Source organism: Oncorhynchus nerka, linkage group LG2 (assembly GCF_034236695.1).
Source record: "Oncorhynchus nerka isolate Pitt River linkage group LG2, Oner_Uvic_2.0, whole genome shotgun sequence".
In the NCBI taxonomy this organism is placed as follows: domain Eukaryota; kingdom Metazoa; phylum Chordata; class Actinopteri; order Salmoniformes; family Salmonidae; genus Oncorhynchus; species Oncorhynchus nerka.
Window position 1 is genome coordinate 77,782,104 of NC_088397.1, and position 17,438 is coordinate 77,799,541.

At 44.0% G+C, this 17,438-nt stretch overlaps 2 protein-coding genes across 7 annotated transcripts; both read left to right on the forward strand.

The window, feature by feature from the left end:
- The first annotated feature begins 586 nt into the window (after positions 1 to 586).
- Positions 587 to 3,457, forward strand: LOC115142807 (large ribosomal subunit protein uL1). Its single transcript, XM_065002961.1, has 7 exons — positions 587 to 676; positions 1,168 to 1,239; positions 1,385 to 1,465; positions 1,899 to 1,906; positions 2,441 to 2,581; positions 2,755 to 2,927; positions 3,244 to 3,457. Exons 1-7 carry the CDS (start codon positions 672 to 674, stop codon positions 3,412 to 3,414), a joined length of 651 nt encoding a protein of 216 aa, XP_064859033.1. The 5' UTR covers positions 587 to 671; the 3' UTR covers positions 3,415 to 3,457.
- Positions 3,458 to 6,294: 2,837 nt separating this feature from the next.
- LOC115146169 (inositol 1,4,5-triphosphate receptor associated 2-like) lies at positions 6,295 to 14,426 on the forward strand. 6 transcript variants are annotated; one of them, XM_029688068.2, is made up of 14 exons: positions 6,295 to 6,491; positions 9,121 to 9,240; positions 9,384 to 9,441; positions 9,596 to 9,668; positions 9,956 to 9,986; positions 10,115 to 10,255; positions 10,430 to 10,552; positions 10,696 to 10,837; positions 11,096 to 11,142; positions 11,282 to 11,332; positions 11,482 to 11,579; positions 11,943 to 12,047; positions 12,233 to 12,394; positions 12,682 to 14,426. In XM_029688068.2, the coding sequence occupies exons 2-14, from the start codon at positions 9,229 to 9,231 to the stop codon at positions 12,824 to 12,826; spliced, it is 1,188 nt and encodes a 395-aa protein (XP_029543928.1). In that variant the 5' UTR covers positions 6,295 to 6,491; positions 9,121 to 9,228; the 3' UTR covers positions 12,827 to 14,426. The 6 variants fall into 6 exon arrangements, with proteins under 6 accessions (XP_029543928.1, XP_029543945.1, XP_029543937.1 ...); XM_029688085.2 differs by having other exon boundaries at positions 9,387 to 9,441; XM_029688077.2 differs by having other exon boundaries at positions 9,124 to 9,240.
- Positions 14,427 to 17,438: the final 3,012 nt, after the last annotated feature.

Consider the following 17,438-nt stretch of genomic DNA (forward strand, 5'->3'; position numbering starts at 1 on the left):
AATCAAACTTGAATGGAGCCCACCGAGGGGGGGGGGGGTCTGGGGTCTGGGTGGACCACTACATACAGTGTCCCTCTTCCTGTGAACCCTAATCTGACCTCAGACTGTTATAGCCCCCACTGCATTTGAATGGGAATAGGAATATGAGACTGTAAAAGTTAGTGATATAGGCATTGTGACAATTTTTGGGTGTTATGATTGATGATAGACATGGCTTATGTGTTAACACAAGTCTCTCATCAATCCGCTTGTCGCTGTAGCCTAAGGGCATCAGTCTTACCTGTGTAGCGTCCCCTATTCTCTACTTTGTCTTATAAATGGACATTGGATTTTATAAAAGATCACATGGGCAAGGCAGGTCACAGTTCAGTAATAAATATCTCACTGTGCCTCCAATGCCACATTATGACTAAATACTTTATTTGTTCTTTTATAGGGCTTATGTATAGTATTTTCACATGCTTGAGCTAGCATATTGTTATTGCAAGTGATATACATGTCTAAATCCATATATTAATTTCATAAAATAGGTTAGAGACGAGAAAAACTACACATATGGCCGTCCCGGGAATCGCAGAATTTACGCCACGGAAATACGTCTATAACTTGCGACGGACTGCCCCTGCTTCCTTCTTTTCAATGCTCTGTCGCGTGAGAGCAGGACCGTCAATATGAGGTGAGAGGAAATCGCAAGTAAAAAACAAACAACAAGTCAGACATGTTATATTGTTGTCAGTGATCAGTTTAAGACTTACTAACTCCGCAGTATAACCGTGTTCACTTTGAACCTCATGTGCAGTGTTTGGAGTGTAGTTACAGTAGCTAGCTTTTGCCATAGTGCGACTAGCTTGAATGCTAACACTACGGACAAATCCACATCCATCTAACATGAAATCGTAATCGTTTATGTTCCGAACTGAATTAAGTAGTGTCGTACATGACTGGACATGGCTAATGTTGTGATTTGTACATTTTACTGGCTTTTATAAGTACTCTAGTCTACCGGTTTGTCGACTACTATCGATAATCTACTATGGTGTCAAGTCAGTTCAATGGGATGTGGGGGCGCTGATATTGATGAATTAGTCATTTGGCTAAACATTTATGCATAATTATGTACACTGACATTGGCATTCTGACTCCATGACATGTTGTGTTTAATTACAGCAAGGTATCCAGGGATATGCTTTATGAGGTGGTCAAGGAGGTCCAGGCGGGATCTCTTGCCAAGCCACGCAAGTAAGACCCTTTCTCTAGTGTACCATTAGCAACTTTTGCACGTTGATGTGGCCATTTTAATAAAAGAATGCATGTTATGTCACAATCCCTAATATCGGGTAAGTCTTAGTGATGATCTTGATTGGTTTGCTTTGTCTTCCTAAAGGTTCATAGAGTCTGTAGAGCTCCAGATCAGCTTGAAGAATTATGATCCCCAGAAGGACAAGCGTTTCTCTGGCACAGTCAGGTTTGGCCTCTTTCCTGTATCACCCATCCTTCTGCCTGTCTGCCCCGTTTAGTCCTGAATGTGAACGGGCCTGGTTCGGCCCCTTGATCTGGACATTAAAAGCTCACTGGCTCAAACCCAGTCCTCTTTATGCACACTCAAGATCCACACTTATCTAGTAATGTACAATCTCTCAGACACACTCTTGCAGCATGTGTTATACACATTCACTAACTCATACAGAAACTAAATTCCAATAGCAGGGCTGTTGTGGGACAGATGGTGCAGAAGTGTTCTGGGTAGTCTGACTGAACCTTGGGGGAGGGAACCAGAGGACGGATCCCTACCCTGGGTCTTAAAACATGAGAGGAGGCAAGGGGGGGGGGGGTCTTTGTGCCCACCCTCGAGCCGACCATTTTAGGTAATGGTGTTGCTGGTCTGTGGTTCTGGTAAGACTACAGAGTACTCTTTTCTGGTACGAGTCGTCCCTCTGGGTTTGGATTTCGTCCATTTTGGGGAGTCAATGGATGGCAATGTTGAAGGGTGGAAGTGACTATTGTCTAGTCAGGAAGTACACAAGCTAGTGGTGTAACGTTAAGGATTTGGGTTTGGGGAAGGATTGGGTAAAGTTAGGTTTAGCCTTTCACTGCAGTCGACTAAATCAGGGTCAACGTGATTTTTGGTTGTCTTAAACAAATCTACATTGACATAAGTATACACCTCATATGTTTTATGGGTATAAAAAGACACGTACCATGTCAGATATATTTAATGTATTCAATTTTGATTTTGCATCCCAGTATTACACTTTATATACACCACAGAAGACTGAAATATAATAACGGTTTGATGTAGAAACACCAGATTCTCGTCTTTTTTTTAAATGTCTATTAATGTTAAATTCTAGTTAAGTCCCCCCCCCCCGTTATGTGGTTTGAGCTTTACTGATGTGCCATATGGTTGTCAACTGTTCTGAATATCCCCTATAGACTGAAGACCACCCCAGGCCCAAGTTCTCTGTGTGCATCCTGGGAGACCAGCAGCATTGTGATGAGGCCAAGGCTGCAGAGCTGCCCCACATGGACATTGAGGCCCTCAAGAAACTCAACAAGAACAAGAAAATGGTCAAGAAACTGGGTGAGTGGTGCTTCAAGTAATTTCCAGATAGTCCATCTTATGATCTGTCTAGGTCTTGCTACTGTTTATCTGCATTTAAATGAGTCTTACATTTCCCCTGTCCTGAAGCGCTGGGTCCATCTCTGGTCTCGGTCTTGATAATTTTGTTCTTGACTCTAATCTCTGCCGAACAGCCAAGAAGTATGATGCCTTCCTGGCCTCTGAATCGCTGATCAAGCAGATCCCTCGTATCCTGGGGCCTGGGCTCAACAAGGCTGGCAAATTCCCCTCCCTGCTCACCCACAACGAGAACCTCAACATCAAGGTTGATGAGGTCAAATCCACCATTAAGTTCCAGATGAAGAAGGTATGAATCGGTCTGGTGACAGATATGTAGTTTTATTGCAGATGTTACATGATGGATACATGCAGTCTGTAGGATCAATGCATTTATGTATCCACCTGTTCATTTACATTTTAGCATTTAGCAGACACTCTTAACCTTAAGTGCTCCTGTAAGTCACTCTGGATAAGTGCCTTGCTGAAGGGCACATCGACAGATTGTTTATCTATTCGGCTTGCGGATCCAAAACAGCGACCTTTCGGTTACTGGCCCAATGCTCTTAACTGCTAGGCTACCTGCCAGTGTAACATGACCCAATCTCCTCGCCACTCTATTTCAGGTGCTGTGTCTGGCAGTGGCTGTGGGTCACGTGAAGATGTCCGAGGAGGAGCTGGTCTACAACATCCACTTGGCAGTTAACTTCCTGGTGTCTCTGCTGAAGAAGAACTGGCAGAATGTCCGTGCCCTCTATGTCAAAAGCACCATGGGAAAGCCCCAGCGCCTCTACTAGAGGATCAAACTGCTTTTACTACCAATAAAAGGACATAAAAACATCTCCTCGCTTTGTGGGTATTCTTGTTGTCCCAGACTACTTTGTGTAGTGCTGGTCATCCTCTCAGAGGGATCAGAGACATTTGATATTAAAAACTAAATATTTACCAGCCTGTTTTTGGAAGTAGCACAATGTCTGCAGATTGCATGCATTTATATTAAATGTCACAGATTACGTTGTTAAAGGGGGCAAATTAGCTCAATCGAGACACGGTACAGATTCACAGAAATAATGCATAGAAGAGTCAATCTGCCCCAGTTTCTACCGAAGCTAGTAAGTGAAATTGATGGGAGTGGCCAACATGACGCGGTTGGAGGGGGATAGCAATTTATTGGTCACATGGACAAATCTAATGCAGACCTATATTCATTTTCCCTAAAAGTGATATTTGGTTTGAAGTCTGCATGGCTGACCATTTCAATTAGTCAGTTCTTGGTTGCCATTCTGCTTCAGATGGACTTAGTGGGCCCTCAAAATGAACCGGTGTTGAGGCTGAGCGGGGTAAGGGTCATGAAGAAATGGTCCATGTAGTCAGAGCAAAAATGTGTACCGCTTAAAATGCATGCACAATCACTTACAATGTACGCAAAGTCCCCTGATGTTCCTGCCGGTTTGCCTCTCAATAACAGCACAGGAGGTTGCTGTGACAATACGATTATCTTGTATTTTCCTCTACTCTGATACTGGAGAGCATAGAGCCGAGTCACAGGGTAAGAACTGTCCTTCAATGCATTTGGAAAGTATTTAGACGCCTTCCCTTTATTTACATTTTGTTACATTACAGCCTTACTCTAAAATTGACAAAATAAAAATTGTCCTCAATCTACACACAATACCCCATAATGACCAAGCAAAAACTTTTTTTTAGATTTGTTTTCAAACGTATTCAAAATAAACACCTTAACATAAGTATTCAGACCCTTTACTTTTGAGACTCAAAACTGAGCACTGGGGCATCCTGTTTCCATTGATCATCCTTGATGTTTCTACAACTTGATTGGAGTCCACCTGTGGTAAATTCAATTGATTGAACATGTTTTGGAAAGGCACACCTGTCTATATAAGGTCCCACAGTTGACGGTGCATGCCAGAGCAAAAACCAAGCCATGAGGTCGAAGGAATTGTCCGTAGAGCTCAGAGACAGGATTGTGTTGAGGGACAGACCTGGGGATGGGTACCAAATAAATTCTACAGCATTGAAGATCGCCAAGAACACAGTGGCCTCCATTCTTAAATGGAAGAAGTTTGGAACCACCAAGACTCTTACTAGAGCTGGCCGCCTGGCCAAACAAGCAATCGGGGGAGATGGACCTTGGTCAGGGAGGTGATGGTCACTCTTGACAGCGCTCCAGAGTTCCTCTGTGGAGAAGGGAGAATGTTCCAGAAGGACAACCGTCACTGCAGCACTTCACCAATTAGGACTTTATGGCAGAGTGGCCAGATGGAAGCCACTCCTCAGTAAAAGGCACTTGACAGCCCGCTTGGAGTTTGCCAGAAGGCATCTAAAGGACTCTCAGACCATGAGAAACAAGTGTCTCTTGTCTGATGAAACCAGGATGGAACTCTGGCCTGAATGCCAAGCTTTAATTCTGGAGGAAACCAGGCATCGCTTATCACCTGGCCAATGCCATCCCTACGGTGAAGCATGGTGGTGGCAGCATCATGCTGAGGGGATGTTTTTCAACGTCAGGGACTGGGAGACTAGTCAGGGCCGAGGGAAAGATGAACGGAGCAATGTACAGAGAGATCCTTGATGAAAACCTGCTCCAGAGTGCTCAGGAACTCAGACTGGGGCAAAGGTTCACCTTCCAACAGGACAACGACCCTAAGCACACAGCCAAGACAACGCAGGAGTGGCTTCGGGACAAGTCTCTGAATGTCCCTTAGGGACCCAGCCAGAGCCCGGACTTGAACCCGATCAAACATCTCTGGAGAGACCTGAAAATAGCTGTGCCTCGACGTTCCCCATCCAACCTGACAGAGCTTGAGAGGATCTGTAGAGAAGAATGGGAGTAACTCCCCAAATACAGGTGTGCCAAGCTTGTAGTGTCATACCCAAGAAGACTCAAAGCTGTAATCGCTGCCAAAGGTGCTTCAACAAAGTACGGAGCAAAGGGTCTGAATACATAAATGTGATATTTCAGGGAGGGCGGGGTTTCTACATTTGCTTACATTTCTAAACCTGTTTTTGCTTTGTCATTGATGAGGGGGGGTAACTATTAAACAATTTTAGAATAAGGCTGTAACGTAACATTTGGAAACAAAATCAGGGGGTCTGAATACTTTCTGTATGCACTTTATATTATCATCCCTCTGACTGCTGTCCAATAGCATAAACGCCCCTAGGCACTTCATTGAGATCTAAAAGGGTGTATTAGTTATGTATGGTTAAAGACCAACTAGTTCCTCTGATTGGCTTGGTGGAATTTGCCATAATGTTTACACCAATCCAATCCTTTCAGCTCTACTCAAGTAGCTATAGGCATTGAAGTTGAGTTGGATGTGTGAAGGGGAGAATGAGTGAGCTCTGACATCGCAACCATGAGCATATTCATTACGCTGATTCTGTTCAACTTGAAGCAAACGGAACAAAACGGGACCTACCTGAATTTGTCAAATAGAAACTCTTGTTTTAACTGGTATGCCAAGGAGGAGGACTGTTTGGAAGTTTGTTTAGTCTAGCATTCTAGCTTCAGGTGAAGTTCACTCTTGTATGAGTGAGCAAGACTTCACTCAAACAAGTGTGCATGTGTTTTGGGGTTGAGGGTGGTCCCTAATCTGTCTTTATCACCAACTCTTGGATGCATTCCCTCTAGAAAACCATGACTCCCCCATTGGTGTGAGGGAACAAAGCTGGTGGGAATTCAAACAGCTGTCAGGGGAGCTTTAAAAATGCAATATAAGGAAAAGTGAAGGAGAACAGGGAAGAAGAGCGAGGAAGGAGTGTGGGCAGCATCACTAGACCGGAATGTCACTGTGCTCAGTAGCTCCTGAAAAACAAAACATCATTGGACACCATGGGCCTCACTACACCGGTAAGATAATAATGGTGTCCCATCATATTCAAAATGGCCGTGCAACTGTTTTTGGCAGTTTAGTAGATTGTATTAAGATATCTAACACTGTTTCAAAATGAACTAGTTGTTTTTTTGAGACTCAAAGTTTTTAGTTCTATGTTGTATTATTTTGTGACCACTTTGGTCTGTGTCTTCTGCGTCTAAATAACGGAATGTCTATAGGCCTATACATATTTGGCTGAATCTCTGTCATTTCACAACTACCACAGTCCTCAATAACTAAATATGGATGTTTCCCTTTTGCTTAGACTATAAAATGTAGCTCCAAGGTAAATAGAGGGAGAATAAAAGTTTACTTCAGTGTGTATCTATGCTGCTTTTTGGAACTGTTTTAAACTTAGAGAAGAGAACAGTTAAAGAAGAGCATCAGCTTCTTAGTGAAACAGTGACTGGTCTATTGAATAAATGTTTTAAAGGATAAACAATAGTACCAGTCAAAAGTATGGACACACCTACTCATTCAAGGATTTTTCTTTATTTTTACAATTTTCTACATTGTAGAATAAGAGTGAAGACATCAAATCTATGAAATAACACATATGGAATCATGTAGTAATACAGAGGGTTAAACAAATTAAAATATATTTTAGATTCTTCAAAGTAGTCACCCTTTGCCTAAATGACAGCTTTGCACACTCTTTGCATTCTCTCAACCATCTTCATAAGGAATGCTTTTCCAAAAGTCTTGAAGGAATTCCCACATATGCTGAGCATTTGTAGGCTGATTTTCCTTCACTCTGCGGTCCAACTCATCCCAAACCCTCTCAATTGGTTTGAGGTCGGGTGATTGTGGAGGCCAGGTCATCTGATGCAGCACTCCATCACTCTCTTTGGTCAAATAGCCCTTACACAGCCTGGAGATGTGTTTTGGGTCATTGTCCTGTTGAAAAATAAATGATAGTCCCACTAAGCACAAACCAGATGGGATGGTGTATCGCTGCAGAATCCTGTGGTGGTTAAGTGTGCCTTGAATTCTAAAAAAAAATCGCTGAGTGTCACCAACAAAGCACCCCCACACCATCACACCTCCTCCTCCATGCTTCATGGTGGGAACCACACAGATCATCCGTTCACCTACTCTGCATCTTACAAAGACACGGCGGTTGGAACCAAAAATCAAACATTTGGACTCATCAGACCAAAGGACAGATTTCCACCGGTCTAATGTCCATTGCTCATGTTTCTTGGCCCAAGCAAGTCTCTTCTTATTATTGGAGTCCTTCAGTAGTGGTTTCTTTGCAGCAATTCGACCATGAAGGCCTGATTCATGCAAACTCCTCTGAACAGTTGATGTTGAGATGTGTCTGCTTCTTGAACTCTGAAGCATTTATTTGTGCTGCAATTTTCTGAGGCTGGTAACTCTAATGAACGTATCCTCTGCAGCAGAGGTAACTCTGGGTCTTCCTTTCCTGTGGCGGTCCTCATGAGAGCCAGTGTCATCATAGAGCTTGATGGTTTTTGTGACTTCACTTGAAGAAGTTTTTGAAATGTTCCGTATTGACTAACCTTCATGTCTTAAAGTAATGATGGACTGTCGTTTCTCTTTGCTTATTTGAGCTGTTCTTGCCATAGCCCTATTTGGTAAAAGACCAAATCCATATTATCTTCTGTATACCACCCCTACCTTGTCACAACACAACTGATTGGCTCAAATGCATTAAGTATAAATACATTCCACAAATTAACTTTTGACAAGGCACACCTGTTAATTGAAATGCATTCCAGGTGACTACCTCATGAAGCTGGTTTAGAGAATGCCAAGAGTGTGCAAAGCTGTCATCAAGGCAAAGAGTGGCTACTTTGAAGAATATAAAATATATTTTGATTTGTTGAACACTTTTTGGTTACTACATGATTCCATATGTGTTATTTCATAGTTTTGATGTCTTCACTATAATTTTACAATGTAGAAAATAGTCTTATAGTATGTAACTGCTGTACTTTCATGTTATGATGTGAATATCGTGACTGTCCACTGTCAAAGTATGGACTATTAACGCTACTTTAGAATATTAGACAATAAGTGTTTATAGTGACACTTGTACATGCTTCTGTCTGGAGTTTTATGGTTATATTGTTAGTATTAGATGTGTGGGTGTTTCCTAAAGAAAGCCAGCTGTTTATCCTCAGGTTAAACTCATGTAGTTAATGATTGTCCTTTTCCTCTCCTCCTTTGTGTTCAGATAGTCCCTACCCCCACTTCTGTTTGTTTATAGCTACTGCATATCTTTCTCTCTCTGTTCTCCAGCATGCTCCTCTGTGTCCCTGTTTCCCCCGTGGTACTGTGCTCAGACACAGCCTCTATTGAAACTGAGAGCTGCCTGTTAGCTTTCTCTACTCACTCTTAAAGGATGTCACATTATGAATTGAGTGTTAAACTTGTGACCTGGGGGCAGGGTAAGTGTCAGTATCCCTGTGAGCATGATGTGAATGAAATTGTGGGCCATCTTTCCCTGTTTTCCCTTCCTTTAACAGGGTGTGTGTGTGCCATCTTTCAATATACTTGTAGAACGGAAGTCTGAATCTTATTTGTGTGTTCTTTCTCTCTCTCTCTCTCTCTCTCTCTCTCTCTCTCTCTCTCTCTCAGCAGTGAGGTATTCTTTCTGTAGGGTTGGTAAAAAGTATCAGGGGTGTGGAGAAAGATATAAACAACACTGTACTCACACTCTGTACCACTCTACCTAACACTGGGACCATGAATGCACAGGTAAGCAGGAACATTTATTTCTTAATGAAAACATTCTTAAACCAGGCAAGTCTATTGAGAACTTGATCTCATCTACAATAACAGCCTGGCCACGAGGTTGCTAACTGATTTGTGTGTCGTCCCTCTCCCAACACCCTGCTAAGAAGGCCACTCCCTGTGAGTATGCTGGCATACTGGGGGACAGCTCGGACTCTGACGAAGGTAAGGAATCCGTTTTGCTGCCTGAGCTGCATCGTTGCCAGCAACAGGACGTGGCTGTACTTCCATTTCCTGTCCTCTCTGTTGTTGTATGCTAGCGAAGTTATGTACACTCTGTCCTCTCTTCTCCTCTCCCCTCCTCTGCTCCTCTCCTCAGAGCCCAGTCCAGAGGATCAGCTGGCTATCTCCTGGGAGCACCTTCCTATACTTGAGAGATTGGGCCTCAGCAGGTCAGTTTATACCGGAGAGATCGGGCGTCTGCAAGTCAGTTTATACTGGAGAGATTGGGCCTCTGGAGGTCAGTTTATACTAGAGAGATTGGGCCTCAGAAGGTCAGTTTATACTAGAGCGATTGGGCCTCAGAAGGTCAGTTTATACTCGGACACACTTACTTTAACACTTTAACTTTTTCGATAGTCACAACCTCACTCTTCTCTTACCTCTCCCTCCCCTTTCTTCCCCTTTCCCCTTTCCCCTATCCTGGCTCTCTACCTCACCTTTTCTCTCCTGCCCTCAGTGGTACAGAGATGACTGAAAAAGAGGTTGAGGTGAGAATTCTTTGCGATTTGTACACTTGGACAAAGAGACTAGAAACTATATGCACCCACAATCAGACGCACGCACGCACACACACACACACTGCACACTCATCCACACACTGTTCTGTCCCCTATAGAATGCGTTTACCCAGCTTGCACTGGCGTTCCGTTGTGACCAGTACACCCTAACCCAGAGACTGCAGGCTGAGGAACACGACAGAACAGTGGCCCAGGAGAACCTCATCCTTGAACTGGAGCAAACCAGAAACACACTGCAGGTAGGGGTGTGTACACGTGTGTTTGACCTGGCTGCTTCACAGTTAATGGTCTGATAAATGTATGTTTCAAGTTTAAACCGTACCTCTCTCTTCCTCCACACTTCCTTTCTCTTTTACTATATCTATCCTCCAATCTTCTATTCCCCCCCCCCCCTCCTCCCCCCTCTCACCCAGCATCTGAGAGGTAGATGTGTAGACGCTGAGATGCTGAGTCGTATTGAGGCCAGTTTGGACACAGTGCTGGACGGCGTGAGTGACATCATCACTGCTGCTGAGATGCTGGGGACCGTGCACCAGGTGAGACTGTCGTGTAATCCTAGGCTTGCTCTGTTGAGATATAAGTCCAGGTTTTGGTTAGTGCTCTGTGAAAAATATATTTGTTCAAAACTGTTATACATGTAGTTTGTTTGAAACTTTGATAAATGTTTCTGCTGGGTCAGGAGGCGCGAGTGTGTCATTCTGTGGAGATGATGGGTATACAAGTGGAGCATCTGAAGCGTCGTCACGCTGTGGAGAGATCCGAGCTGTTGGAGACCAGGAAGTGTTTCCACCGCAGCCGGGGCAGGAGACACAGCGACTCAGGTCTGAGTGCTGCCCCTCAATGGATTTTTTGTGGACAAGTGAAAGGAAAATTAATCACAAAGCAGTGACTTTTCTGAATATTTTGATTCTTAAAGTACATTTATTCTTAAAAGAACAATTCATTGTAAGTAGGCCTGATTCACTATAAGTGACTGAGTTTCATAATAGGAGCACAGTATCCTCTGACTGTACAGTATAACAAAATTCTCCACATATGGAAAATCTGTGTTCTGACTGTTGGCTTTTGAATCATTACAGAGGATGGAGACGTTAGGCACCTGTTTGCCAGGCGAGACTCCCAACATGTAACAGACAGTTCACTTCATTGCTTTTCATATCCTTCCTTCAAATATCTCAGTTAAATAAATAGAAAATATCAGTGAGGGCAGCCCAGTGGCTTGAATTCTAACATTTTTAAATGTTTCACTTCCCCGACTTTCTCAGACCCTCCTTCGGCGAAGAGTCAGCGTCACACTAATCCCAACGGGATCCCAGGTTAGAAACAATAACACTAAGACCTACTCCCATTGTGGTCCTGTGATCATGGTATGCATAACTCTAATTCTATGCTGACCTCTCTTTTCTCCCCCCTCTTCAATTGCCTCTTTTCCATCCTCTTTCCCCCCTCTCATTTTCCCTCTCAGCTCAGCGACCTGGAGACCAAGTTCCAGGAGGGTTGCAGGGCCAGTGCTGCCAATGACAGCCAGGGGCCAGAAGGGGGCAGTGTGAACCAAGCCAGCAGGTACAGGAAAATCTGCCCTGTCATTAGTGCAGTTAGTGCACTGAGTCATCTGCATGGTCAGTTGTCACTAGTCGCTAGATGGCCATGCTAGTCACTAGTCAATGTGGAGGCTTTCATACACATATGCACCACAGGCTTAGACACAAGTGCACGGACTACAGTATAAACTTATGATGGATTTAACTGCTGTAGAGAACACATTGTGTGTGCATGGTGTCTGCTGATCTTATGGCTTATCAATGTGCTGTGCCTTGTGTTCATACCATCAGAACTATACAGACCTCTGTAACAGCAGCATTGTTTGTTGTTATAGTATTACCTTGTTTAGTTGGAAGTGTACATTTAACTGTTTTCTTTTTAAAGGCCCTCTGAGATGTCCCCCCACCACACCCCCCTCTTGCTCAGACAGAGCTCCACACAGAGCTCCCAGAGCCTGGAGGAAGAGAGCGAGGTAGCCCCTCACACCAGGTGGGTAGCCCCTCACACCAGCTAGGTAGCCCCTCATACCCCATGTAGGTAGCCCCTCACACCAGGTAGGTAGCCCCTAACTCATCAACAGGTTCCCCATTTATGACTCATTGACATTTAAATAATGACCAACGGGTCACGTGCGACTGACGCAGGGCCGACCATACTGTGTGTGTGTGTTTCAGTTCCCTTCAGATGACCCTACATCACAGGCGGAGGTCTGCAATCGTGACGCGTGAGTCTAGTTCAGAGGAGGCCAAAGCCAAGGAGTCAAAAGCGGGGTCTGGAGTGGGGGCGGGGTCAGGGGCGGGGTCTGGAGCAGGCACATCCGAGACCACCACAGAACCGTGAGTGTTAAGATGACTTAACATTATTAAGCTGCTATTAAGTCATATTAAAATGTATTAAGATAACACCATATTATTCAACTGATATAGCAGACAGTTGTCATTATCTGGCCAGGCTACCAAAGTATGTATATTGAATGCAATAGTGACACACAGCCTGGGATTCCCTGTAAACAAACATGCAACTTTTAGATAATGATGATGAAGACATAAATCTGGCCATAGCATGAATACTATAAATTTGCTGAGATCATGATTTTAATCTGTATGCCTCCGTTTCCCTCCAGGCTAGTGGTGCTGTCAGACCAGCGCCTCCTAGCTACATGGCTGTCTTACTGGATGTGGATGGTGCTGCTCCTCCTGGCTCTCTACTTCTTCCTGCTGCTGGGGTTCCTCCTCTGGGGTCTGAAGGTTCCACACCACAGCTTCTGATATCTCACTTCTGCTGCACTGCATCTCAGCTCTACACCACAGAGTTCTGGGATTTAGCAGATGCTTTTATCCAAAGCCACTTACAGTCATGCATATTTTTACTTCTGTACCACTGAGGTCTAAGAACTGAATTCTGAGCTATGCACCACCACCAACTGAGATAAACTGGGCATGGCTTTGTGAATGCAGGAGTTCCCATAGTGTGGTCTGCAGTTGGGCTCTGCTCAACTACCGGAGTCTCTCGCTGTGCGGTGAGTTTAAGAGGGATGAGAGTAACAGAGTTAAGAATGTGCAGTAAACTCACTCCACAGCTAGCTTGAAATATCACCAACGGATAGCAAACAGGATCCTTTTCTATAGCTCAATTGGTTGGTACAGTACGTTGTTGTCACGCCTACTCCCTTCCTTAGGCACTCGATGTTGTCGGTCTACTAAGCACTGGTCCTTGCAACCCACATTGCGAACACCTGGCCATCATCATTACGCACATCTGGACTTCATCACCACCCTGATTACTATCCCTTCATATATCAAATCAAATTTCAAATCAAATTTATTTATATAGCCCTTCGTACATCAGCTGATATCTCAAAGTGCTGTACAGAAACCCAGCCTAAAACCCCAAACAGCAAGCAATGCAGGTGTAAAAGCACGGTGGCTAGGAAAAACTCCCTAGAAAGGCCAAAACCTAGGAAGAAACCTAGAGAAGAACCAGGCTATGTGGGGTGGCCAGTCCTCTTCTGGCTGTGCCGGGTAGAGATTATAACAGAACATGGCCAAGATGTTCAAATGTTCATAAATGACCAGCATGGTCGAATAATAATAATAAGGCAGAACAGTTGAAACTGGAGCAGCAGCACAGTCAGGTGGACTGGGGACAGCAAGGAGTCATCATGTCAGGTAGTCCTGGGGCACGGTCCTAGGGCTCAGGTCCTCCGAGAGAGAGAAAGAAAGAGAGAATTAGAGAGAGCATATGTGGGGTGGCCAGTCCTCTTCTGGCTGTGCCGGGTGGAGATTATAACAGAACATGGCCAAGATGTTCAAATGTTCATAAATGACCAGCATGGTCAAATAATAGTAAGGCAGAACAGTTGAAACTGGAGCAGCAGCATGGCCAGGTGGACTGGGGACAGCAAGGAGTCATCATGTCAGGTAGTCCTGGGGCATGGTCCTAGGGCTCAGGTCCTCCGAGAGAGAGAAAGAAAGAGAGAAGGAGAGAATTAGAGAACGCACACTTAGATTCACACAGGACACCGAATAGGACAGGAGTAGTACTCCAGATATAACAAACTGACCCTAGCCCCCCGACACATACACTACTGCAGCATAAATACTGGAGGCTGAGACAGGAGGGGTCAGGAGACACTGTGGCCCCATCCGAGGACACCCCCGGACAGGGCCAAACAGGAAGGATATAACCCCACCCACTTTGCCAAAGCACAGCCCCCACACCACTAGAGGGATATCTTCAACCACCAACTTACCATATAGCCCTCACCACCCTCAGTCATCAGGCTGTATTGGTTTTGTTTTCATGTCTAGACGCTGCACTTGTTTTGTAACACGCTATGTTCATTATTATTAAACTCACCATCTGCAACTGCGTCCTGCGTCGTTGTTGTCAAGGAGGGCGGTCACGTGTGTTTGCGATCAGAGGATCACTGGTTCGAGCCCGTTATGGGGACGGGGACAGTGGAAGAAGCTATACTGTTAGCAGCACACTGAAATCTGTTTTACTGGTGCTGTAACCTAGATCTGCAGTTGGGCTCAGCTCAACAACTGGAGTCTCTCGCTGTGTAGTGAGTTTTAAGAGGGATGATTGTAACAGAGTTAAGAGCGTGCAGTAAGCTCACTCCACAGCTCGCTTGAAATGTCACCAATGGCAGCACACTGACATAGGTTTCATATATAACCATCTTTTATCATAATAAACAGATTGGACAGTGAAGAGAAGACGGGAGACTAGGAAGAATGAGAGTGAAGGTACAGTGGGCTGGCTTAGAACTGACTGACTGGTATACAGTAGGGCAAAAAAGTATTTAGTCAGCCACCAATTGTGCAAGTTCTCCCACTTAAAAAGATGAGAGAGGTCTGTCATTTTCATCATAGGTACACTTTAACTATGACAGACAAAATGAGAAAGAAATCCAGAAAATCACATTGTAGGATTTTTTATGAATTTATTTGCAAATTATGGTGGAAAATAAGTATTTGGTCACCTACAAACAAGCAAGATTTCTGGCTCTCACAGACCTGTAACTTCTTCTTTAAGAGGCTCCTCTGTCCTCCACTCGTTACCTGTATTAATGGCACCTGTTTGAACTTGTTATCAGTTTAAAAGACACCTGTCCACAACCTCAAACAGTCACACTCCAAACTCCACTATGGCCAAGACCAAAGAGCTGTCAAAGGACACCAGAAACAAAATTGTAGACCTGCACCAGGCTGGGAAGACTGAATATGCAATAGGTAAGCAGCTTGGTTTGAAGAAATCAACTGTGGGAGCAATTATTAGGAAATGGAAGACATATAAGACCACTGATAATGTCCCTCGATCTGGGGCTCCATGCAAGATCTCACCCCGTGGGGTCAAAATGATCCCAAGAACGGTGAGCAAAAATCCCAGAACCACACGGGGGGACCTAGTGAATGACCTGCAGAGAGCTGGGACCAAAGTAACAAAGCCTACCATCAGTAACACACTACGCCGCCAGGGACTCAAATACCTACCTAATATCTACCTGACTCCCTTTTCAAAGATGTCTAGAAATGTACACATTTTGTGCTCTTGAAGGAAACAATCACTCCCCTATTGCTGACTACAAATTACAAGTGGGCTAAAAGCTCACTAACTAGCAAAGGTTATGAATAAAATGTGCACACATGGCTACATGCAGCTCTTGCTTTGATCTCAAAACACTCACAACCACAGCTGTAAACACAGTCCAGTTCTAAGTAAATGGCACAGATCCATATATGGCAAGGGTCTATTTATATATAGGCCTACTGCAGCTCTGATTGGTTATGCTGCACCGCCTCAGTAGCATATGGGCTGAGTCATGTGCAATAGAATCCTACTCTGATGGTATTTTGGCATTTTAAACGCAAGTGGGAGTGCCCAGCAGGCCAGGCATTTCCATATTTGAACCCTGAACCTAATGTAGCTTTATGTGATATTGCAGACTGTATGCAGTTTTAGTCACATGTTCAGCTCACCGGTTCATGTTTTGGTTCTTCAAGAACATGCTTTTCAAGAACTCCTAACCTGGTAGTGGTAGGGTCTTGATCTGACCCCTCAGTCCAGAGGGACACTGCAGACAGAACTGACCAACTGTATGTAGGTACAAAACTACAACAGCAGTGGATGATGTGGTAATAGAGAAAGCGCTAGCACCCTCTTAATCTGTTACAGGGCTTCTCTACTCCCTAAGATCTTCTTCATCCAGCTTTGTTTAGGGTGTCCAGTCTTGCGCCTTATAAAACGTGTTCTATGGCAGAGCGAGGGGACTATCACAATCATAGAATCAGAAATGATGAATGTTGTCATGCATTTATATTTGAATAGGTGGCCAGAGTGAGGCCATAGGTCTCCAAACCCTGTCACGCACACACACACACACACTATTGTCAATGCTACGGCAGAGAGAATGCTTGCAGCTTGGTGTGAACCAGGACAGCTTTCATATCAGAGGGAGGAGACAGGTTGGGACTTACACATTATGATATTCAGCAGGCGCCTAATTGTGTGTGGTATTGGGGTGATGGCGTCATATTTAGGCTGTAGATTATATACCCAGCCAAACAATGTGCACCTGCAGTTGGGTACGCTGAAATATTATTTTTTTACATGGATTTCTGAAATGTGTGGAATAGAGAGCAATGGTAATGTCATTTTTGTAGGCATAAAATCTGCCATGGTTCGTAGAACATAGCCTATGGGAAAATGTATGTATTTTTTGGAAGGTGTTTGGATACACGCCAGGGGATCTTATAGGTTTTGTTCTATGAGATAATCTTCATCAGCTAAAGTCACTTTTTGTGAATTTTGAAGCATTTTTGTAATAGATTAATTGAGGCTGGAAGTGACAGTCTTGAATTGTGGTTGATGGTGTTCAATGTGGTTTAACGGTTGAAGCTGTTAAATTGTTATTCGTATCCGTACCATCCAGTCCGTGCTCCTACAGAAAGTAATCCATCAACCTGTACTCGAACCCTCAATGTACACATGGAAAGATACGAAAAGCCTACAGGGAAGGTATAATGCATTACAATGCGTGGCAATAATTGGCATAAGCACTTATTACACTCATATAACAATATGAGATGTAACAAAGATAGATATTATCAACAATTTACTCATAATTTATAATACTGCAAATGCAAATGCGTGATACTATGACATAATACAATATTGAAAGCACTCATATAGTTATTTAAAGTAATGCATGCACCCCCAGAATGCAATTACGTAGTTGAATAGTCTTGCCATAGGTTCACAATGAGGCCATCTAAAGCAAAATATGCCAATCTGGCAGGTTACGGGTTGTTTTCCTATACAGTAAACTAGCACGTTATCCACTGACACTATACTGCATTGTCGCGAATAAACCGC

Excerpts from the sequence above, each read along its gene's own strand:
- LOC115142807 (XM_065002961.1), top strand. Across the intron at positions 1,240-1,384 it reads TCTCTTGCCAAGCCACGCAA|GTTCATAGAGTCTGTAGAGC; the intron begins GTAAGACCCTTT and ends GTCTTCCTAAAG. Across the intron at positions 2,928-3,243 it reads TTAAGTTCCAGATGAAGAAG|GTGCTGTGTCTGGCAGTGGC; the intron begins GTATGAATCGGT and ends ACTCTATTTCAG.
- LOC115146169 (XM_029688068.2), top strand. Across the intron at positions 9,442-9,595 it reads CAGCTCGGACTCTGACGAAG|AGCCCAGTCCAGAGGATCAG; the intron begins GTAAGGAATCCG and ends TCCTCTCCTCAG. Across the intron at positions 10,553-10,695 it reads TGCTGGGGACCGTGCACCAG|GAGGCGCGAGTGTGTCATTC; the intron begins GTGAGACTGTCG and ends CTGCTGGGTCAG.